At 33.3% G+C, this 25,481-nt stretch overlaps 1 protein-coding gene across 3 annotated transcripts in view; it reads left to right on the forward strand.

The window, feature by feature from the left end:
• The window catches only part of Ten-m (teneurin transmembrane protein Ten-m), a 210,721-nt gene that overhangs the window by 34,591 nt on the left and 150,649 nt on the right, over nt 1-25,481 (forward strand). For 2 of the 3 annotated variants that reach the window (XM_089704261.1, XM_089704264.1), the window contains exon 2: nt 6,084-6,128. In XM_089704261.1, the coding sequence (XP_089560387.1) occupies nt 6,084-6,128 (45 nt within the window). Of the gene's footprint in view, nt 1-6,083; nt 6,129-22,350; nt 22,443-25,481 lie in introns of those variants that run through there. The other variant, XM_089704263.1, reaches the window with a different exon arrangement.

Raw genomic sequence — 25,481 nt, forward strand, 5'->3', positions numbered from 1 at the left:
TCTTTGTATTGAAGCCGGTATGTACCTATTATTATAAATATAATTTGTTGAAAATGTAACGTGTATTTACAAATTGTCTAAATTTTTGTGGACATTTGATTCCTCATTTCCAATTACGTACGGTTACGCACGATCGCTCACCCATCTCCGTAGTTTCTGTCAAAATATTTAGGCTACTTTCACAAAGCTTTCTTCGGTTCACGATTTTAATTTACTTGTGGACGTGTTGGGAATGTATTGATGGTATAGGTAACCGCATTTTATTTTATATTCTACTAGCAGTCCGCCCCGGCTTCGCTCGTGGTACATATTTCGCATTAAAAGGTAGCCTATGTCCTTTCTCGGGTATCAAAATATCTCCATACCAAATTTCATGCAAATTGGTTCAGTAGTTTAGGCGTGATTGAGTAACAGACAGACAGACAGAGTTACTTTCGCATTTATAATATTAAGTAGTAGGGATTTGAAAGGCATTCAATAAAACGTTTTTCTATATTAGACAGATACTTTTATTTCATTTATCATGTGTATGGATTCACTGCATTGGTAGCAGAAAAACGTTTGATCTTTATATTTGATACAATACTTTTTGACATTCTCTAATCAACATGCAATTCCTTTTACCATTAAATTAAAACATCATTTTACCTAACTAAATAAATAACACATCAAACATCATCATAGAACTATCTCGACGATAAAATATTAAAAGGCAGAGTAAATCCTTAAAATATAAGAACGTGACGTTTCTTGAATTAAAAGATATTTTCAAAATAAAAAACCGTTAAAATCTTACCAGTCAATGTGCATTTAACCCAATGCAGCAATGCGTCAGACGGTTTAAAGTATTCAAGTATTTATGCGAGATGAATTTTAACTTTCGATGAATATAAAATGTATTTCTTGCGGTGATTTTTATTTTAGTGTTGATGTTCTGAATTGCAATGATTCAGAATATAGTAATAGTTTAGCTACTTCACCACCCTTATTTTTCCAATTGTGATTATTTTTGTACAAAATTGTAAAATACGTAACAGAAAAAAACACATGTCTTTCATTTCAATTTTTACGATTTGATGTATTCGAACGGTAAACCATTAGAAACAACCTGAAATAATTTAAAAATAATTTTATTGTCTCCAATTGATAAGTCTACAAATTTTGAATTCAATCTGTTCGTTTTAAATTGATCAAAATCGAGTCTAAAGGAGTCTGTTACAAACATACAGGTGAAGCTAATAAGAAGCTTAAAAAAGTAAAAACGTCTTCAATAAAGTTCCTAGCCATGAATAATAGTAGTAACATATCCTTACAGATAAGTAACTTATAGCAATGCTCTGAATTATACGGTAGAATGCCCATAGATAGGGGCTTTAGCAAAATATATTCAGAAGTAGACTCGAAGAAGCCTCACTCCGTGTTAATTTTCAGCCATTACAAGATCTCCAACGGAAGCTATTGGCGGGTATTAGAAGAGGCTTTCCCTTTGATAGTTAATTAAACGTCAGATGAGAAATATTCAAGTCATTAGGAGCGAGCGCGTCGCTGGTTGATTTTATGTTTTGAGTGTTTTTTTACGTGACAACGTCTTATAATTCGATAGAGCCGGATGCTCGCACGAAAAAACATGACTCATGCGGCGTTACCTCGCTCTGAGGCGTTCCATGTAAGGCTTGAAGTGTAAGCGAGAGCGCGGAACGAGCGACAAAGAAGCACAATCGGACGTTGTCACGTTCAACTATCGTCAGTAAACCGACTTTACAGACAACCAATTTTTCTTGATGAAACTGTCTTGAAATTGTGTTAGTGATTTTGCGTGTGATGGATGGTAATACTAATAAGTTTACGGTTAATTGAGTAGGTATGGTATGCATTTATGATTATTCGAAATTATTGCAATAAGTAGGTATATGAAATATGGGACTTGGCCATAATAACACCACAAGAAAATATAACCTACAGCTGCAGTTGCAATAAATTATTTTGTTATGAAAGAAGATACTAAAACATGATATGAGACCAAGATACAGATCTGGATTAATCTTTGATAATACATTGAACTTATATAAGTTTATCAAATTTAATATACCAGCGAATTAAAACAATCTTTCGCATATTTAGGTAAGTAGGTACCTACTAGTCTTCTGTTAATAAGTAAATGTAAGTCTTTAATTTTCTAAACTTCTTAAATATCCGAAGTGTTATTGATACCAAACAAATTATTAGTTACAGACAATTTCATACTTAATTTCCAAAGCGATTTCTTCAAATATCTTTTACAAGTCAATGTTTAAGCGCCTTAAAGGTTTATTTGGTATCGGGTTACCATGGCAACGTGTTATAATTAAACATATATCGTACTTTGTAAGCTAACACTCGATTCAAGTGAGGATTATTTTTGTATCAAATTTCTGCGTAACTTCGTATGTTACTATTTTGCACTCTTTTTGACTTGATTTTTCTAACTTAGGTATTTTTATAACTGCGAGATACCTATTGGTTCGATTTTAATGAACTTTAGTAAAATATGAGCAGCAGTGTGTAATAGAGTTTTTTATTAGTTTGAATAACTTTCAAATCACTTCATTCAGTCCCAAAAAAATAATTTGTATTACTAATGCATTTGAGTTCGATAACTCAAAAGCAAAAAAATATTTTTGTTGGTGGCTAGGTTATGAATTATGATCGATACGCTAACAATATGGTATTCAGAAATTCCTTAAAAATAATATTACGTTTCACAAAGGAATATATTTATTTAATTTTTACATAATGTACAAATTATAAAACCCAAAAGTACATTAATATGTTATTTATTTTTAACAATGCAGGTTTCCGGAGTATTACCCTGGATGCGATCCAAATTTTAATGACTGTGTTCAAAATTATTTTGTAAAGTAATGCTTTCCCGCCAATAAAGTATTACGTCATAAAATGGCGCCAAATTTTTATGTGCAAAATTAAACCTCTTGTATAAATGAACATTTTAAGATAATAATATGTACTTATGTAATTCATATTTTTTTTTATCGCCGACTTCAATTGGGTCAAATTTAAATTATTGTGAATGTACGGGTAACTGTTTGTTGTATTTGGTAAGAAAAAGCAAATATTTCAGAACTTAGGAAAAACCAATAAAAACCAGGGTTACCACATTTTTTATGTTTTAAGTGACTACATTGGCAAATGAGCTTGTTCAATTTTTCTTTCTCGTATTGCTGCTGAATTTAAAAAGACTTCATATATTATGTACTTATACGTATATTATTCTACAATTTATTTGCTACAATATGCTGCTGAATTTAATATAGTCTAATTAAGTTGCAAGTATACTAAAAGTTTAACAATTAACCAAGCTTAGGTATTATAAACTGCCATTTTTGAACAGGATTAGGCCCATATAAGCGGAAACTGTATAAAAAATCGCAATAACCTAACAAAGAGTGGCTCATAATACATGTCTTATCTCGTGGGAGCACTTGTCTGAATGTACCCCTATGATTACATCCCTTCACCAAGGTAACACATGCATCGATTTTTACCCCTACTTTGTTCTTGAAATTTAATATAAAACTGTCGCGCGTGATTTTTCGCGTTTAGATTAAAAATTGTAAGATCGATTGTCCTTTGATTTATCGAAAAATGCACCGTCTCAACCAATAAATAATATAGAACTTTCTAGAATGACGTGTCAAAATCGATGCCTACATAATGATGTGACGGTATTGTCATGACGCGAGAGCCGAAAACTATCCTATTCCAAAGTATAATACGATTTTTCTAAGTTAATAACAGTTACCGCTAATTACAAATACTGTGGCCTGTACGTGATCTGATCAAATATTGGAATCACGGAGTATCTTTTCCGAACATTAATTTCCCGATTCCGTCATATTTCATGAGGTCTTCAAACTCCCTAGATAGATTATAAAGGTCAGTTGAGAAGTTTTTCGAGTTATGCGAACGTGATGGCAATGGTCGGGTATGGGGCTTAAAATATTAGAAATTGGGTTTTTTTTTCTGAATATTTTAGTCTGTGATATTGCAAGATATAAAAATACGCAAATGAATAAGTAGATACCAGCATATATACGTTTCTAGACAAAAATCATAGGTATTCCCTAAACTATGCTTTAGGCCCTAAAGCATTTGCATGTGCAATAATAGAAGAATTCCTGCAAAGAGAAAGGATCAATATATTTTTTAATCGACTTCAAAAAAAGGAGGAGGTTATCAATTCGGCCGGTATATTTTTTTTTCTTAATATGAAACATAAATAATTAAATAAATGACTTATCATAAATCCCGTTAGAAATAAGAAGATAGTAGATGTGTATTATTTTATAAGAATTTGGTTTTCCTCCAAAAAGAAGTTTCTTTAACTTTTTATATGAGGAAAACAAGTTTCATATATTTTATGATGTTTGTCCTTATCAAATAAATGTGATTTATTTGATACTCTATACGGCTTGGCCTAGTTATTTTGAAATAACGAAGTGTAATGGAATTAAAAAATTATATACTCACCAAACCTCAGATCGAATTTATATTTATACATATATATACAATAAAATAATATATTTAGACAATAAAATTTCAGAGATCGTTTATGTGACTATTTTTCTGATACACAAATTATAGTTGTTTTGGCATTATTAAGTACCTACCTACTTACAATGTAGATTTATCAAATGAATCTATTTCGTTGTGATACGTGAAATGGAACGCAAATGAAAGTCGCTCCTAGTACCTATAACTTAAAATGCAAATTGCACTAAAAACACGCTATGAAAAAATCTGTAGGTATCCTATATAGGTTAAAAACGCGGCGTTTCTCACGCTCGTACTTAACCCGCGTTTTTCGAAACGCGGTCAAAAGCTGAAAGCTCAAATTAAAAGGATTCTAACCGTATCGGCTTACATCATTACCGGGGAAAAGTTTTGTTTTTATAATGATGTGACGCCTTTGTTCGAAATGTTTTTAAATAAATGACAAAATATATTTTTACTTCGCGGAATATATTAATTTTGTTTGTATTCAAATATGTATAACGACAGCAACCCAAATTTGAAATTCGGTCGAGGACTTATCCTAGCATAATTGGCTCTGCCGCTATCGATAGTGTTGATATAGAACAAGCTTATCCTATGATTAATAAACCTACAAAAAAAAAATTACCTACCTAAAAAAACGACGCATGCAAATTGCCTATTTCTTCAATATTTTAATTTGATATAATTAAAAAAACAACTTAATTTTAAAATATTGCACGTTGGAGTGTAATTGCCGTAAAAAAGGTTTATTTCAATTTAACGCATTTCGTATGATAATAAAATATACCAAAAGACATTTGAGTCAAGATTCAAATCTAATACCGCGTGACGATACTTAACATTGTTCGCGAATTTAAACAGCCATTTAGAGCTTTATTACAATGCATAACAGTTTATTTTTATTTCAAATTTTGTAACATGTGGTGTCACTACACGTTCGGCAACGTCGCATATGCAGTTGTGAATTAATAATGCAAAGAATTTTGAACTGTATTCTTTGCGCACTAAGAGCCTTATTTAAATTGTGCGTTGTTTTGTGTACTGACAGGAATATTATGCACTTGCGTGATTTAAATTTATGCGATTGTGAACTCTGTTCGATTAGAATAAGGATGATTGTGTATCAAATTGTGATAATGTATGTTTGTAAAATGTAATGAAGTGTCGCACATGTGTCGCTGTCTCGGAATGGACGGATAAACAATAAATTGAACGCTTTATTGAAAAGTCACGATTGCTTCGTTATGAATGAAGCTTAGGTCTCAGTATTTATGTTTGTCTGTAAATAGCGCTGGATTTTCTATAATAAACGTGTATTGTGCTTGTTATGAGGTTTATGAATAGATTTAAATTGAATAATTATTAACACATTTTTATAAGTCTTTGTCTGTATCATATAAAGTTGGTTTTTAATTGAAGACTGCTCGAATTTTAAGACTATTTGTACAAAATTGAAAACTTCTGACTTTTGATATTGAATTTGTGTGAATGTGAGACCTAATAGATTAATTTTTTGTTTTTCTTTTCAGGTGAGTCGCAATTAAATGGAGATGACTGCGGTTACAGTTATATAAGTAAGCACACGTCATTTTTCATACATTTAATTATAATTTGCTGTTTAATTTATTTTACGTTTTTATAGATAAAGGAACAAGCTGAGGTAGATAATTTCACTTTTTGTTAAATTTTTCAACTAACCATCAAATATCAAATACGGGTTTTATAGTGTTGAATAGAATAACAATACATCTGTCAATAAACGTACGAAATAAATAAAAAATGTAATGTTTAATTTAAAAGTTAAATTGAGCGAAAACAACGTTAAATAAGAATTCTATTAAGGCGAACTAACGTAGAAAATATTCAAAAGAAACCCTAGTTTGATTATGTTCCAAACAGAGCGCGGTTCGTAAGTTGATTAACAAAGTTTTCCTACCATTTGATAAACTATCGAGTGGAAAGTGGGTTCTATGAAAAATTCATCAGAGTTGTCGACAGCTGCTGAATAATTACCGTGATTGATTTTATAACTTAATTATTGTTGACTTGATTGAATTTTTATAGCCGGTAATTTTCTTGAAATTTGTATTTAAAACAAATATTTGTCGAACATGATACATTTTTATAATAATTTAACATGACGATTGACATGCTATTTTGTTTTAATTGTAATTCAATTTTAATTGCTTTGTAGCGCTTTTTCATGTTAGTTAAATGAAATTGTCCATCTTCTTTAATAAGTTATTGCTAATTGCTTACCACGTTAATACTGTTAATTAAATTTCAGAATTTAAATTAAGTACGATTCCAATCAAATATCGCAGGCGAACAGCTTTCATGAGCAATTTCATGATTCTTTTTTTCAAAATGGCGCCTACAAAAATTTGTATGTACTTCATTTTTCCGATAAATAATATATTATATTTGCATAAATTTAAATTTCTCAATATAAAGTTTATCTTTAAAACTGAGCCGTTACTGCGTTAACTCACACATTTACAATTCCGCCCGCGTCGCTGTCCGCATTGAGGCTGTCCCGCTCGCACTCATGGCAATTCCTATCTCCGTCTCTATGCATGATTGCAGCTGATTCCCAACGATATTCACATTTGTTTCCTCCAGAATAGAATGGTACTGATTTCGTATTCGACGTATGGGGACGTTGACACTTAAACCGTACTTCCATAACTTAGGTAAACAAATCAATAAAAGCTAATGTTTAAGGCATTTGTTACTAAAAGTACAGAAGTTATAGGTAATTTATTAATTTGTGATTATATTACATTTATAAAAATATTAGTTTTTAAGTTTACATCAAAGGTATCCTCACTTAATTATTTAGGTACGTACCTATGTCTCTCGTGCAGGTTACTAGTATGTATTCTGAAAAATAAGTCGTTATACATAATTTCTATGAACATTTTTTTATATTATTGTAGAGATCTATAAATAAAATTATATATTTCCTTCTAGGAAAATTCTTCTAGGAAAATTCTTCTTCTTGAAATCTAGGCATTGGTTTTAAAATTTTATTCATAAAATTATATTTTCTATTACAGTTGTGCGACGTTAGGCGATGATCTTACAAAGGTATATTATTGAAACAAGTTTAGCTTTTGTGACGTCCGCTTTCATAACCCACGTGACGCATCATGCACCTTGCACGTAGATAATTTATCAAAGTATGTAGATTCATTCAATAAACAACAATACAACAATAAAAAAATAATAATAAAAAGTGTTTGATTATACAACAAACTCAAACTTAAAATCTAGAGACTAAAGATCTAGATTCTAGAATTATCCATTAAATATAAAAATTAGGTTCAGCCCTCATTTTCTCCAAACAAGAGCAAAAAAATTAAAATGAATAATAAAGTGAAATAAAAAACATGATTTCATTAAGCTCACTAATATTTGACCTTATTTTAAATCATAAAGCGATAATTACTCAGGACAAGGTTAATTAAGGCGACACCCATATCAAACGTTATATTTTTATTAAAAAAACGAAAAAGTTTTTGTAACGTGAAACTCATAGAATCGTTCATCAAATGAGTTTGAGTTTGAGTTTGAAATATATCACACCCGAAGTGACCCAAATGCATTTTCATGAATATTATTCAAATCAAATATATAAATCGCGTAAATGAGAAAAACTCGGGCGTAAAATGAAATATTACACCATATAATTATACGCAACCGAAGGAAACCTTTCATAACGCACCTTCGGAAAATATGTTCTTCATAACTCCAGAAAAATCCACGATAATTTAATGCGTGGGATATTTAAAGTATATTCGGTTTTTGGTCGGTTTCGGCCAGGATCCGCCATTAAGGTGCCCATCTCACGTGCCCTTATCGGACCTCTGAATAAATCAAGCTATTATTTTCCCGAATGTTCTATCTAATCTGCGATCAAATAAATATGAAAGATGCGTACTTTTTGCTACACGTGCCAAGTTTTTGTTGTTGTGAATAAACATAATATATAGTAAGTATCTATGTATGGTAAACTATTACGTGTAGAATAAAATCATATTATTTACCTCACCATCACCTATTTTTATTAATTGTGAACTTATTCCTAAAAGAAGAATCATCGCAATTCGATAGCTTTGGAGAAATACGAAGACAAATATAAAACACGTTCAAAACAAAATTTTCCACTATATTTCGAAGCCACAGTTGGGTAGCGAATTCACCAATTGATAAATTACGACGAGTAATTCGCCTTTACAATTACCTCGATAATTAAAAACTTTTTTCAAATCGATTAACAAAGAGAGCTTGTAAACGAATTCAAGTCTCATTGTATCGTCATGTCTAGACTGGAGTTGATTTAAGATAATTCTCGCTACCTCGCACAAGTGGTTAGATTTTAATCGAAATTCTGTTTATCAAAGCACTAATAGTACCAACCGTGTTTCTTCGCGATCTGATTAAACTATACTTCTGAACTTCTGTATTGAATGCGACAAGGAGTAGTAAGTAGTTATATAAAGTTGTCGTGATTAAAGTCTCTGATGTGTATAGGTCGTCTATAAGTCGCCCTCAAGGTTCACTGGATTTTTTGGAATGTATCGCGCTTTATCCACTTAACTAATAGTCTTATCGATAGAGGAAAATTTTGACGAAACCGGCATGTAAAAGGATCAAAAAATCGACGTCATCAAAACCCTTAATACAAATACTAAAAATTGTCTGTTCGTTTAGTTTTCACATCGGAACTGTGTAGCGCAATTTAAAGATACCAATATCCTTTGAAAGGAACATAGAATACGATTTATCGTAAAAACTGCATCATGGATCCGAAAATAGACTTTCGTATAAGTAGGTATTTCCAATATTTGTTTGTATTTCTATATTACACCTTATAAATTACTCCTCAAAAGAGAATATCGACTGTATAATCTGGAGTAGTCGAAATCGATTTTATCGCGTTACATGGCATGCGGTCGGGCGTCTGACTGCGGTTGCAGGCAAATTGCAACCTTATTTGGTGACCAAATTTAAATTGCACCTTCTTGCTTCCTAAATAGTGCATATAGACGCTTATTGAGTGGCACAAATCGATTTAGAGCTGTAATACATACATTTGCATTTTTGGTCACATTTTAAGGAGCTAATTTTAATAAATAGTATTCAAGATATTTATTTATGAGTACGTAACATAACAGCTAATCTGGATAACAACTAGATCTCAGATTGGACAGAATTCCTTTAGAAAAATAAGTTTCATTTAGGCCTCAATAAATTTACATTCAACGTACAAAGTCACGATCAGGCTGTTAACAATACAATATGCAAAAGAGTTTCTCCAAAGGTAAGACTAGTCTAAAATTAAATAACGTACAAAAAATGCAAATCTGCCATAAATTGTCAACAACGCCGGCAATAGTTGGTCTCCCCAAACGATTTATAGTGCAACTTTTAGATGGAAAAACTTCGTAATCTTGTCTTTGAGCTCAGGCTCCCTGGGGCACAATACTTCTAATGCTTAAAACAAATTCTCTTGACCTTACTTATATCACGATGTAAGGGAAGAGTGAAATGTAGCAAGTTACGTAATTTTAACAATGACTTAGCTGAGATGAAAGGATGGTTCTATGCTAGATTCTGGCTTAGTTTTGCGCGTTTATGTTGTAGTGAAATTTCTAGAACTCCTAAGTTCTCAAATTAAATTTTCTCGGTTTATTGATACTTACGCATTTCATACGGTTCGTAGAATCTGGGCTATCCGAATTGAAATGCGGCACTTAACATTAACCATGATATGTATATTAAGGTTAAAAAACTGGCAATTTAACAAAATAACAGTAGTGAAAATAAAAGGTAGTAAATATATTTAATTAAAACAACAAAGTAAGAACACAGCCACAAATTTACAACACCGTAGATAAACTTTAGTATCACGTACTGTTCTTTAAGTTTCTTCAACTCTAACAATAAAGGATCTATAAAAACTAGCGGAAGTCAGAAAGGACATCATTTCTCTAAGCCATTTATACGGTAATATATCAAGTCATTGTGTTACAGGATGGTTAAGTAACGAAAATAGATAGAGGAAGCTAATTAATGATTTAACTCAACTTTTTGATAGACGACATTTGTTCTTGGTGTTTGATGTAGACACAAAGACCCTTCTGAAAATATACGCTTTGTCGAGCTGATGTTAAGAAGTGATGAATACGAGTAGATTGAGTTAAGTAAAGATTATAAGATCGAAATTATATATTTTGGAACAGTACTAAAGAGTGCAATTTTACACAAAAATAAATCGATCATTTTTAAGACTCCTTTTAAACCATGCTATCAACAAATCGTAGCTAAAGTTCAAATAAGCTTATATTTTTCAGCATAGTTTCTTACTGAAGTGTAAATTTTCAAAAAAATAACGATAGTACAAACTGCCCCGGAATGCCAGTAAAATATAATTTAATTCTTAACGTGGCATATTTAAACAGCGATATTAAACATGAAACCAGCAAATTACACGCCATAATGCAGAAGGCAATTTTAAACAAGAATACGTGGACGTTTTACTTTAAATAAATATTTAAAAAATGTCTATAAGCCGTGGTAATAAGGTCTCAATAAATAACGCTTCCAGACCAGACAAGAACGGGAGGCAGGCGAAATTAAAGATTTCAAAAGTCCAAGCGAACTTTGACCTTATGCTGTCGGGTTAGAGTGCAAGTTATCGTGCATTTTGCGGGTAGCAAAAGATAATCTTGTTGGAAGTCATTTTTGACCAATTTCCCGAGGTATTGAAAAATATTTTATGAAACTTGACGTAACGTCAGTGCTACCTTTGTCCAACGTTTCTAGTTCGGGCTAGGTTTGTGTGACCAATCATTTATTGATAGATTATTGGATGTGTATTGACAGGCTTTTGTGAATTTATTCGTGCTTTGGAACAGCTATATATTTAATTTAAAAATTAGATACAAGGCAATCCATATTATTTGTTTAAATTAATCCGAGCACACCTAGTTGAACTACGTCGGGATTAAGTCTATTTTAATACATTAATACTTTAACCCTTTTTGGATTTAAGTCTAAAGTTTTAATTGACTATTATTAATATACCCAATATACTATTTTCTCTTAAAGCCTACAAAGGACCGTAACCTTCGTCTTGTCCTTGTCCCAACAAATAGGGTCAGATAATATATAAAAAGAATTTTCTGTTTGCCAAAAACACAGCGTGCGAATACTGATACGTACCTAGTTCTTAATTTAATTTGTATAAGGGAAAATAGACCAAGGACACTGATTACTTATAGAACAGCAAATATTTGCGCTGTAAAATTAATTCGACTATAATGATAATTATTGTAAAATTAATTCTAGTTATTTGTATATCACTATCAACTTGCTGGAAAGCTGACCGTTGTTCCACTTCAGTAGGTTATTAATAGCTTAATTTCGATTCCACTATTGTAACCTTTTCTTTTACAATTGCCGACCAAAGGGCGCTTTTTACTTATTTAACATAAGTGCCATGATGTATCCTCCTGGCTGGTTATCAGCGAGGAACACCATAGAAACAATTATTTAAGAATCCTAATCCTAAAACATACTATGTACTACGTATCTATTCCTTATTCTCTAGTAGAACATTCAGTTTCGCTGTATTGAAATCCAGTAAAATTTTCCATATATGTGTTATAGGCAAACTCCGAAGCTCCGGCGCTCCTAGGTTGGACTGTTCAATCCTCAGGTCAGACTGAATGACTTAGTCAAAGCCCAAACAAATGTAAATTTTCGGCCTTTGACTAAACAATTTTCGTCAAACCTGGGAGAGACTAATTTGGTCAGGCAAACGTCAAAACACAATTTTATTAAATCGGGGTTTGACGAGTCAAACTCCGATATAGGTATGAAGTGTCTTATCTTCGTATATTTGGAAGCATTTTATCATTTAAGCAGCTTTCAAGTCTTAAGAACCGCTTAACTCTGCCAGTTCTGACACCTGATTGGTCAGCTTACGTGATTTTCACTTTTATATTTGAGATGCTTTGAGAGAATGCCGTGTGGCATTAGGCCCGCCTTTTGTACGATGTGCAATAAAGTATAAAATAAATAAATAAATGCTTTGGAATATACGGAGGTTAGTTTGTATAAGATTAAGTATAAAAAAATAACATTTTTAAAATTTTGATGTTTATTGTTTTAATAATTTCTAAAGCAATTAAAATGAAAAATTAATCATTTTTCTGACATGGTGAGGCATTAACTTTAATGTTAATTGTTTTAATAATTTAGAAGAATTGCAGTCGCTTCTAGGATTGACTAGGCCAAAACCGAAACAGAATAATTTACTTTCGACGTTTGACTGAAAAGTTAGGAGCTCCTGGGTTTGACTAAAATACTTCAGGCAAAGGGCGAAATTGAAATGTATTTCGGGGATTGCCTGATGGCTTTGGCCAAACCTAGGATAAACCAGTCCTTCCGCGAAGAGACTGTGTATCGGACTTTGACTATAACATATGCACGAAGATCTAAATTCAATTATACCCACGTTTTCAGTTTCGACTGTGCGACACTATAAATTCACCATTTTACCAGAATGATGTTCATTCACCTCATAAGTTGAAATAAGAAGCTATTAAACAGTTATTAAAGAATGTTCTCGAAGTATTTATTTGTTCTTTCCCCGCTATTCGCGTCGTTGCTTCGGTCAGGTAAGAAGATTAAACAATTCCGCTCTTCGCAGTACCGTTTTATTGTTATCGTATTAGAGAGAATTGTATAGATACTGGCGATGTATGAAATGGCCAGTCTTATTGCTTGAATTAAATATTCTGCTCCGTATTTAGGTATTCAACAAAGATGGGTTGGGTATTCACTGGAAATCAACGGATGCTTTTCATGTATTGTAGGTTGGTTAGATGCAATATGGTGTCTTGTTATATTATGTATGTTAAAATTTTACTTGCGGTAATTTCTGGTTTGTTCTTAAATGTACATTTTCTTCCCACCTTCATGACATTTTGACGTTTATCTAAATGGCTTCTATATTTGACAGCCATGAATATTTAATGTTTTATTTTAGTATAATCCGCGGAAAAACGTACTCACGAAGTGACGTGTGAATTAACGTTTACATTTTGTTCCAGAACGTTCGATTTCCACAGTCATTTGTTTTGTGATTTCTTAAAAGCTAGCATTTAACGGCTTCCATTATTCTGTCAAAACGGAATTGTCAAAGCGTGCTTATTGATACCCACATGTTGGCAATTACGCATTACGCTCGCATCAATCAAATAGTCTAAATCTGTCATCGGGACAATAAAATGGCTGTGCTCGTATAGGGGGTGATGTCACCTGCCTGGTTTTATGTGCTTCAAAATGTTGGTTTTGAAATTTTAGGCATGTAATACGAGGCAATAATGCTTTGGTTGTAGTCAGTAGGTACAACTACATTATTAGATGTATCAAATATCACACGAGAACTATTATAATTATCCAAATATAAAATATATATCCAAATATTATTCTAGAAACGTCTTTATATATCTTTATTGCGTAGGTAGTAAAGTCGAAAACCCTAAGGGTGCACTCACACACATCAGTCACCGTCACGGCACGTCACCGGACAGGATTAAAAAAAAATATGTATCAATAGTTCTAGTATGACTCTGTTCCCACACGACAGTCGCCGGCACGAAATCTATCAGTGACGTCCCCGGTCAGGCACGTCAAATAATCTTTCCATACATGTATCATACTTTTATCCCCACTCACCCGGTGCCGTCACGTCTCAGTTCAGTCAGCGTCGTGCTACCGTCAATTGCTACATGTTCTCTAGCGTGACACACGTCTAATCACTCACTAACCTGATGTATGTGTTCAATGATTCAGTCAAACCGGCGACGTGACTGACGGACAACATGACGGTGACTGGTGTTTGTGGATACGTACACAAACCGTCACCGATCAGTCATCGGTGACTTGACGGTGACTGATGTGTGTGAGTGCACCCTAAAGCTTAAAATTCAGTTGAATTGAAAAGTTGTTTTTATTATCAACCAGCATTACAAATTCCAACCACGTCCCAAACAATTGAAATTACAATACTAAAACAATCAAACTCGAAAACTAATTGAAATCCTTTATCGTGTCTGGCCCGTTTACGATACGATTTTAACATCGAAACATTTTCAGTCAGTTGACTGGAGTCGTAAAAATCGTGAGTGCATCTAAAACAGTTATAAAAAACTCTTGTCTCGTCCAAAACAACGTGTTGGGATTTGGTTATCTTTACGTCTTTATTTTGAAAGTATGTTAGGACATTTGGAGTGTAATTTATTGGCCCGGATTCGTCCGGATTGAATTAGTTATGAAGTGTGTTATAAACTAGCTGTGAGCTAAATTGTATGACCATCCATTTAACTGTTTTTGTTTGATTAACATTGTTGTATGTATAATTTAAGTAGGATAGTAGAAGTTACACGCAATAGGAATGGCAGGACATTAATTTGAAGAATTACTTGTGTAATACATAGTGTGTATAATCATCACATGGACTTATCTAGCTTTGTATTTGTATGTCTAGTATTTGTTTTAAACCGTTCATTTTTTCTAGATCGAGTTGTTCCTTACTACATGATCATTTAGTATCAGGACATCTTTATTATTTTCTACCATTCGTATTCGAGACCTCCGATTGTAATGCATACTCCATAGTACCATTGAGGCTATAAATTGATGTGAATATGATATCATATAATATTCTATAATTCTAATTTATTTGTGTTCGAGTTGCACCCACTCTGCTCTGGCCCGTCAAATAAATATTTTTTTTTTACTTATGTGGGTGATCTTTGTATAGAGATAGGTCTATAGTCTATACTATAACTTTCCGGTGGCGTCGCCTATATTTAAGACGCGCTCCTTTAACTATTAGATTATAATACAATGAATTATAGTAATTATATTGGATTATTAGAAACTAAAGATTCGCGCATATATACTTTTTTTTTTACTTTTCTAGTAAATGTAAGCAACACTTCATTCCGTAAGAAATTTTTATTTGTTACCGACGTTGAGACCTTATTAATTTACTCGCACTTGCTTTGAACTCAATATTAGTTGATAACATTACTTATTCCATTCTGTATTCAACAAAATCGGAATAAGCCATACAGAACAGAAATGTCCCACTAAAACTATGTCAATACAAGAATAAATTCCCGAAAGTAAAAATAAGACATCGCCAAAGTGGCACTTTCCCGCCTACACTGCGCATCATCCATTTTATATAGATCTCTCGCTGGCTATCCATGACACGTCCTGGCGGGTCACGTTAAAATGGTTGTGTATTTTTATTTTTCGTTAGCACTATCAGAGTTTTATCGTCACCAAAGCTTCGTATAGCATCCACGTTATGATATTGACGTTTAAGTTAGTCCTGTGGGATGAATCTATGATTTGACGGTGGTCCACATCGCTTTATGGGGTTAGAATCAATTCTTGCATTAGGAGATAGCATCGATTTATGTTATGGCCGTATCCCGGGGTGGTATTGATAGTGAGACGTTTTATTTGGTGCACGAGAAACGTGTTAAACAACATTTAGTTGAAACAATAGCTTAAGAACCGGTCGTGAGTTACGACAATTTAAAAAGGTGTGATTTGAAATGAGTGCAACAAAAAGACTAATTTAAGAAAAAATAAAACGTTGATTACGCAATTTAATAATTTTATTCTTCACTCTTTTAACTTTTTACATTTCACGAATTAAATGAATATCCATCATTATTTAACTGAAATACCAACATTATTTTCATCACTGTCATCAGCTAATTTCTCACTATATAAAGCATAAAATTAAAGTGCTGATGTAACGCTCAGCTTCACGTTTAACCTAAATATCTTAACAGCACGTGGTAACAGAATTAAATCGGTCAAACCATTAGTGTAGCTTTAATATTAAAATGTCATCAGTTTTCGCAAAATCCATGCGATATTGTGGCGTCCGTTACATGAGGCTATTTATTTTATGTTATTTATTACAAATGATTATCAGTTACCGCTTTTATTATGGCTTAATTAAATAGTGGTGTTAAATTTTCCTACCTATAATGAGAAATATGCATGTCCACGAGGTGCATTATTGTTATTTGTAGGATTTAAATGTACAATTACTTATCTACTTAATATTTAATTTCTGAAAATATTGAGATGGATATTGGGATGTAGACGTAGATGTTTTTATACGCAAAATGTACTAATTTCTTGTTATATAAATAGGATGTCACATATTACAATCTACCTTACTTACAATCAAATATATCAGAGAATGCCATCCAGTAACAGGTCCATACAGGCAAATAGACAAAGCCCAAAGATCGAATCAACCGCTTACCAATAACTCCCGTACGTGATCCATAGAAAATCCGTAACACGTTACCGTATTTTGGCCATCATTGGTAATGCGACCGCATCCAATGATTAATTGACCCGATCTGACCCAAACAATTACTTCAATTATTTACCTCCGGTCTACTGTTACTGTGCAATTCGATAGTTCTCCTTTAATTTGAATTATGTACGCATTCGCCTGTTCCCGTTCAATTACGACGATGTACCGATCGATTCTTCAAACGTCGTTGATGAATATTAATTATGGACAATTTGGATGTTAACTGGCTTGATCTGCGGCTAATGGCGGACAAGTGGCAGTGCGAACTGCGCGGCAGAGCTGCTGCGCGAAAATGCGGATGGTAAAAACATATATATTTTTATGTTCGATAATTTTTAATTGCTACGAAACAGAAAATAAATGAACTGACCAATTGAATAGGTACAACTATTACACTATAAACATAAATTAAAGTGACCAAGCAATGAAATTAAAGAATTCACCATTTAAAATACTTACGCTACATTTAATTCAAATACGTATAAATACAGATAACGTTAGAACCTTATCTAAATTCAAATCGATGTTTCAAAACGATCTCAGCATAAATCGACATTTAAAATATCAAACAGCATTTCTGGAATATTATGGCGCACTTGAAAGTAATAATAATAAAGTATCGCAGAGTTAATTACAAGCCACCCATGTCTCATTAAAACGCAGTAGATCTGATACATGTGCCTGCAACGATTCCGTAGGTGGGCTTCGACTGATTAAAATCAATTAAAAGGAAACCAGTTCCCGGTCTGCTATAAATCCCGGCTCATCAGAAGGGAAAGCAATTATGCCCGTGTTTAGATTAGAAAAACAAACACGGAATAAACATTCCGTAAACATATTTACCGCACTTAAAATCCATTAAAACTTCCGAAAATCCAAACAAGTCTAAGTTTCGTGTTTTCGACGACATGCTTATTTACGAAGCCAAACAAACGGCTACATGTCATCCACAGTTGACCCCGTTTCTTTGAGTCTTCCCTCCAAATGCGAGCGTCATGCACGGATCGATACGAAACAACTTAAATAAATCAGCCAAGTTCAAGACGCCTTTGATCTCGGATATACAAAGGTAGACAAATAACGTCTAATTAACGGTACCTGATCGGATCATTTCTGTGATGTAATCGAATCATTGTTATGTCAATAATCTTTGAGTACGTTTATCTATTATACGTGCTCGGGATCTCAATCGTTTGTGAATTCCACAACTGTGTTAACTAACAAATTAGAAGGCTGGTTAAACCATCAAACAGCTTTTAGAATATAATGGCAATCATATCTTATTTCTATTTAACGTGTGCACTGTTAAATAACCTGAAAGACGTTCCCGGGAAAGGTAAGCCTAGTTTACCTAATTAACCTGTTAATAAAATATTTTTTCGTATCATTTAATGTTGATATTTCGGTGGACTAGTATTGGCATTAGCATCCTCTCTTCACAAAAATTAAAAGTGCCAACAGTTCCTAATGGGATACTTGAATAAAGATGTTGATTTGATTAAATTTGCAGAAATTACCAATTCATATGCGTCATGGAGCAGAATAGAACGTTTGGTTAAATTTGATTCTGTTTAGTCAAATTACATGATTTGAACTAGTACAAATAAAACAATTTACGTCACTCGTTACATACATATGTTCAACTGATATATCGCTGTAAAAAAAAACACACAACCCACAGTACATCATTCACTGGCAGTCAACTTTTAATGAGCTTCTCATTCGACTCATTAAAATTAGTCAACCGTCATCCAAAAACAATAAACCCTGACCCACGTTTCAAAACTTCAAAGTTCTTTTTCATTGTGATATACTGTCCCCTCTGGTAGGCCAATATCCCTCGAGTGCCACCGTCACTCGCCGTAGCCCGTTTGACGCCATATGTGATCGTCCGAGGAACGAAATACTATAAATCCCGCCCGGGGTGGAGTAAATTTAAGTTTTATTCGATTGGCTGGAAGGTTTAAAGTTGAGTAAATCAGCGCAGACGAGGGTGGCTGTGTCGGAATGGGGTGAAATCCCAAAGGCGACGTACGGCGCGGTGCTCATCATTTCCCCATTGTCTCGTTAGACAAAAATCAAAAACAAACACTCGTCGGGATTTTTGGATCTAAGTCCAGATGATTCGCAATGATTTCGTTGATCGCTCTATTTATTTGGCGTTGTGGCTGATTGCGCCTTTGGGATTACACGTCTGTATGTCGTTGGAACCGATTATCTCGATGGTGAAATGATTTGTGCTCCTTTGTGGTTTAGCTCGTAGTTGTGTACTGATCAATAAGGATTTTTGATTGACTTTCTCCTGTCGTTTGTTTACCGTTCTTACCAAATATTATGTGTTCAATATTCACCTTTGTTCGCCTGCGGAACGAGACTGTTATCATCCTAACATACAAATAAAATAAAATTTTATTCAGTTAAAACACGTTTGTAACGACCAGGGCAGACGATACTTGAAGCCGTAACTTAAGGCTTAACTTATTTCATACCGACCTTGACATTGTTAGTATTACGATACTACTCCACTCGAATTTCAATTTATAAGCCGACAATTATTTGAAATAGGTATTCGTGGATTGTGAATCTATTTTGCGGCCTGTAATAAATTTACGAAGTCAAAGATTTGAGAATTATTATTCATATCTCAAATTGTATTGTGGCTGTCTGTAACAACATAGTTAATAAAATTCATGGTCTAATTACTTCAACAACTACGACGTTTATGTTTTGTATCTGATTTCACAATTTCCCAAGAAAAAGGGTAAGATCTACAAATCTGGTAAAGTTGGAACATCGCATTGCCAGAAAATGTCACATAAACAATAAAAAGTTTTCCGTAACGCCGACATGTCTAATATTTGCATGTGTCTCATCGCCCCTATGCATTGAATTACTAGTGATTTCCCCGTTCTTTGGATAAATGTAATTCTTTGCTCGAAGATTGCGTCTCCGCCGAGTCTCGTCCCTACGTGATCACAATACAGAGCCCGGCGTTGTCTCCAGCCTCCTTTATGTCTATCATTTATTCCGCCGATACGCGAACGTCAGCATTTGACAACTACAGTTCATGTCGAATAAATTGTCAGTGAAATTGTGCGACTAAGATTGAATTACGACTGTGGACGGGACCTTTCGACTCGTCTGTTTTGCTGAGGCCTGACAGATTTATCTTTCTCTTTGTTTTCTTATTCAGTCGGTATTTCGCAAAACTGTCAGGATTATACGTCTTAAGCGCGACTATTTTCCCGACTTTTTCTAAGTACACCCGCCCCAGTGAAAATTATTTCTAATGCTTAAGCTCGCGAGGCAATAAACTACAGCGATGATAATAAAAATGTTCAGCTTATCCCTCGTGTTCGCGTTGTAAATTCAAACGGAGTTACGCGGTTTTCGCCCTTACATCTCCTTATTAATGTAACGATGGAACGTTTTAATTTTAATAAAACTGAACATCGGCACGGCGAACCTATTTGTCAACCTTCTTTACTTTTGCTGGCATGAAATCATACAGTGGCACACGATCCGACTACACTTCTTGGCGAAGACAATCGAATATAACCTTTTTGATTAGAAAGGTAAGATATAAAACGGCCGGTAATTTCGGTACGCCAGTGTTGAATGTGAAATCCCCGAAGGTAGCCACGCAGGATTTAAGCTTCTCTCCTTAAAGCAATAAAGGTGTGTTTTATTCGTGTACGAGAGGATTATATTTGGGATTTGGTCGGCGGAACACGTAGGTGAGCCATCGCTCATGTGACAAATTTCTGCGTTTGCTTTAACGCGGGACGCCGTGTTTAGAATATTATATCTGGTGTAGGGTCTGCGGGTTCACATTGATTTACATATGGAAGCACAGGTTCCGTTTATTGAACTGAGAACTGTTTAAGGAATTATTCCATCGATAAATGTGTGCAAACAGTTCAAACGATACAACGGCAATATTGTTCAAAATGCTCGTATCTTCTGAGTCTGGTATTTCCCCGGTTAGATATGAACAATGCGTGTCACAGTTCAGCTATAATAGTGTCCCACACATAAGTTACAAAACAAGCGATAAAAGCCGGGAGATAAAATGGCCTATGACACAGAGATTGCAAACGCCACTACTTCATAGAATTTTTATATGTTTACGATATACTTACTACACTATTCTACTATATAACTTTTACCTTAGCAACGATAACTAAAAATAAATTAACTATTAACTAGTTCTTGAACGTAACTTTTTAAGCATGTCTTTTGTAGCTTGTAAAAGAAGTCTTCATATATCCAAACTAACGTTCGCCTCACAATTGGTAGGATAGGAATTAGGAGTAGCATTAATTAGAAGCCAGCTATCACAACTCCGGACACCTGTACGGACACCCGAATAATTTTAACCAGAATTTTTCACGAGAACTCGAGCAAGGCTCGAATTTACACCTCTATTTGTTGGATCCAAAGGAATTTCGTGCATTTTTTTCGCCTACCATTGAGTGATTGTGACAGCCTCCCCTGAGGGTGTCAGATTTGTTGGTTCGTTTCTACTTATATATACAAATTGTAGTTTCTTTAGTAACGAAGCGCTAACAATACGTGCGGAAACCGGGTTTAGTATTTGTCGAATGTTTCGTGAATTTTCGGTAACTCATGTAGACGTGATTTTGTTACGTAAGCGACTTACCAATTGTATATGTATGAGTCCGTTGAATTACATTTTGCAGTGTTTCCTTTTATTTTATTTACGATGCGAATATATCGACGTTTAAGCTCTTTAGAGGCGGAATTAACAATATTCCATATTTATTCTGATATTTATTTCGACGAACAGTGAAGCCCCGTGTCTCCTATAAGTGTTCGGTATATGTGTATCATAAATCTCTCTCTTTAATATAACCATTTATTTTCCTCAAACACTGTAGTGTTTTGACATTCCCACATTAACGAAACAACATTCTTCATATTACACCCCATACTGTATGACGTGTAACCATTTGCAATAAAGACCTACCATGGTCCTACCAGACTAACTATGAGTCTGGCAGAGATCGCTAAGTAGTGATAAGTCCGACTTTTTGGCTCAACAGTTGAAATAATTGTCTTTTAACATTACTTCTATTCTACAATATTGGTGCTATAAAGTAGGTATATAATATTATTGTTATCATTGACCATTATTATTTTTTCTTCTGTTGAATATAACCAAATATCGAAACAGGCAATTCCAAAATTATCCGGCAAAATATTGAAGTTAAAATAATTAGAAACAACCGCCCCTTATCACTACGGACATCCTGCGATATCGTTATCACAGGATGCAGTAATGTTTTTATTTATATATTTTTAACCCACGTTTGTTAGTTAGTTTGCGATTTATTTGCGAGTGGTGGTGTGTGATCCGGTAACCTTGGATTAGTTTAATTCAGTTTAAAATTCATTTTGTGGTGAAAGTGATCACGTTTTTATAGATAGGCAAGTACTTACTTTTTGTGTAAGGAAATCATTCATTACTAGCGGTCCGCCCCGGCTTCGCCCGTGGTACATGTTTACGTTTTCTCTACATAAGAACCATCCTCGTACTTCAAGGAATATAATAAAAAAAGAATTATCGAAATCGGTTCAGCCGTTCTCGAGTTATGCGCTTACCAACACATTTTGCGATTCATTTTTATATAAAAGATTATCACGACATTTCTATCAGACGTATGAAATTTTATAAATTATTTTATGTATGAGCAGATATTTAACAAAAAAACAATAAACAATTTGTGTACTCTATTAAATCAGGTACTAAATAAAAACCCAAATTACAGGTACTTAAGAAAATTTTATGCATATATTTATTTATTTATTAGTACATCACTAAGGTACACTACATCATCTAATCTTTTAATTATTTTTTTGTAAATTCTTACTTTAAAGGATTTATAATAGCGAGTTGTAGATTTTTCTGAAATTTTAAACAATCGGTATTTATTTGGCCATCCAAAATAACCAAATTAGAGAAACGTCTAGAAACTTGAAGTGAACACAAAAATCTGTAACAAGCCCATTGTGCTTTATCAAAGGAGTCTGTTAATTATGGCATTGAATAACTTCGCTGTTTAGAAAATGTGAATATTTAGTTACAGACTATTTGATTAGTAAGTCGTGCTTTGTGTAATCATTGTGAAATTATGTGCAACATTTTGAGCTTAAATCGAGATAAATTATTCTTTAGACATTTTTATATCGAAAGATGACGATACAAATATTTATTATAGTTAAAATCTCGAAGTTCTGGTTATTTAATATTCTTTATTATTTTTTTAACCGTCTTCGAAAAATGGGAGGAGGTTATCAATTCGGCCGGTATATTTTTTTTTGTTAAAACAAAACAAATTAAATATAGCGTGCAGTTTATTTAATTGAACAATGTTTTTATTTCCCAAAATGTAGTGTCTAAATTTCGCTCGCAATTTTATAGAAGGTACTAAAACATTTAACAAAATTCAAAGCAGTTGGAGTCGATCGTTACAAATTTCAATAATAATATCGTATGGAGCATTCGTAATGGTTTTAAAGAATTCAAATGCAGGAACTTGGAAAATTCACCGACGTCGTCATGTGAACTGCTATTAAAATAAAATCTACATATTTCACTCAAACAGCTGAGTTTAATATTCAGTTCTAGATATTACGTTGATAACCTACTTCTCTTACATTACATTGAAATGGTGTATTTATACGCTTTTCGTTTATACCTACCTAACTAGCCGCTCCGCGCGGTTTCACCCCCGTGGCTCATCTCCTGTTGGTCATAGCGTGATGGAATATAGCCTATAGCCTTCCTCGATAAATGAGCTATCTAACACCGAAAGAATTTTTCAAATCGGACCAGTAGTTCCCGAGATTAGCGCGTTCAAACAAACAAACAAACAAACAAACTCTTCAGCTTTATAATATTAGTATAGATAAGAGCTATATCATCAACGATTATTTTTTTATTACGTTGCAATAGTTCAATTACTCGAAAGTTTAAATATGATGATAATTTTGATTTTCCTTTCGTATAAAGCTTTACTTTGGTATCGATTCTTAGCTCTTCAACAGACCCATAAAGCTGGTCAACTTCAACAACGAATTACTAAGCTTCAACGTTCGTCAGTGACCGCACGATATTCTTATATTATACATTATAATTGAGCCCTAATATCACATCAATTCCACCCACTATTGCACTATTCCACTATTGGCTTGCGACAAGCCAGTTGACATTTAAAAACTTCACATGCAACCTGCATACTCAATTACTAACTCCAGTAATGAGGTAGAGTCCGAACTAATTTTATTTTCTTCGGGTCCTTTGAGTTGGGCCTCTCGGGATGTTTGCCTTAAATTAAAAAGTTTCAGCGCGCCGTCTCGGCATGGCCGGTTTATTCCTTTCTGATACTTTTCCTTAATGGTCTCATACGATTAGAGTTCGGATTAAAAGGAATTTTATGAACCGGGATAAGCTTTTATGAAGTTGGTAATGAGATATTTTTGAAACGAGATTAAGACGCTGGCCCCGTATTGATAACGTCGCACTTAATCACCTTGTGGATTACGTATGCCTAAAAGGAATATTTTAAAGTAGAGATTAGGCCGTGCCTCTATTTATTAGGTATGAAATTAATAAAGTTTGCTGATGTTGTTACAAATATTGGAATATTCATGAAGCCACGTTATTATCGTATGTTTTAATTAATATTTCTAGATTATAGTTTTTATGGTATGTTTTGGCGTCCTTATTGTAGTGTATTTAGATATATGAAATTTGGTCGGAAAAAGAAATGTAATGCTATTTAAACCAAGATAGTAAAGCTACAGTTATTGACAAGGAAAAGCATTAAAACAAATCAATAATAGAACAAAAATAAAAAGCATTAGAGAGTAAACACAAGTCTCCTAAAATATTAACAAACCACAATTTTACAAAGAAAATCAAAGCCAGCTAAAAACCTTCTTACAATATAGAGGAAAATTATTAGTATATCTTTTGTACATAAATAAAATGTTTTATTATTAATATCCTTTCTGTGGTTCTTTGATATGCTATCTATTAGCAATATTGAATATTACATTATATTTACTTCAAGCTTTTATCGTCTCAACCTTATTTTTAAGTATACGTAATTTTATTTTACTTACTAACTTTATGATATATCACATAAAATATGTCGCAGTAAAATATGTTTAAAAAATGTCATAATTATATTGAATTTTTTTTATTCTAAAAAAAAGTACGTTTAACCCTTCACTGTGCACTCCACGTTTCCGCGCGACTGTTGTTTTCATACAATTTTTATCCCCCATTTCCGTTTTGTTTTTTTTTTATGACGACAGTAGCTTGTCTTTCACGAAGGTTGCATCTATGTGAAACTTGATTCAAGTATGACTTTTAATTTTAGGTGTGAAATTGTAAGAAGATAGTTTTATAACTAATAAATAAAAAAATGTATTTAAATATATAAAGAAAAATATGAAATCCGTT

Source organism: Colias philodice, chromosome 15 (genome assembly GCF_061535455.1).
Source record: "Colias philodice isolate Cphi_HAF_F1 chromosome 15, ilColPhil1 Martin Lab GWU primary, whole genome shotgun sequence".
NCBI lineage: Eukaryota > Metazoa > Arthropoda > Insecta > Lepidoptera > Pieridae > Colias > Colias philodice.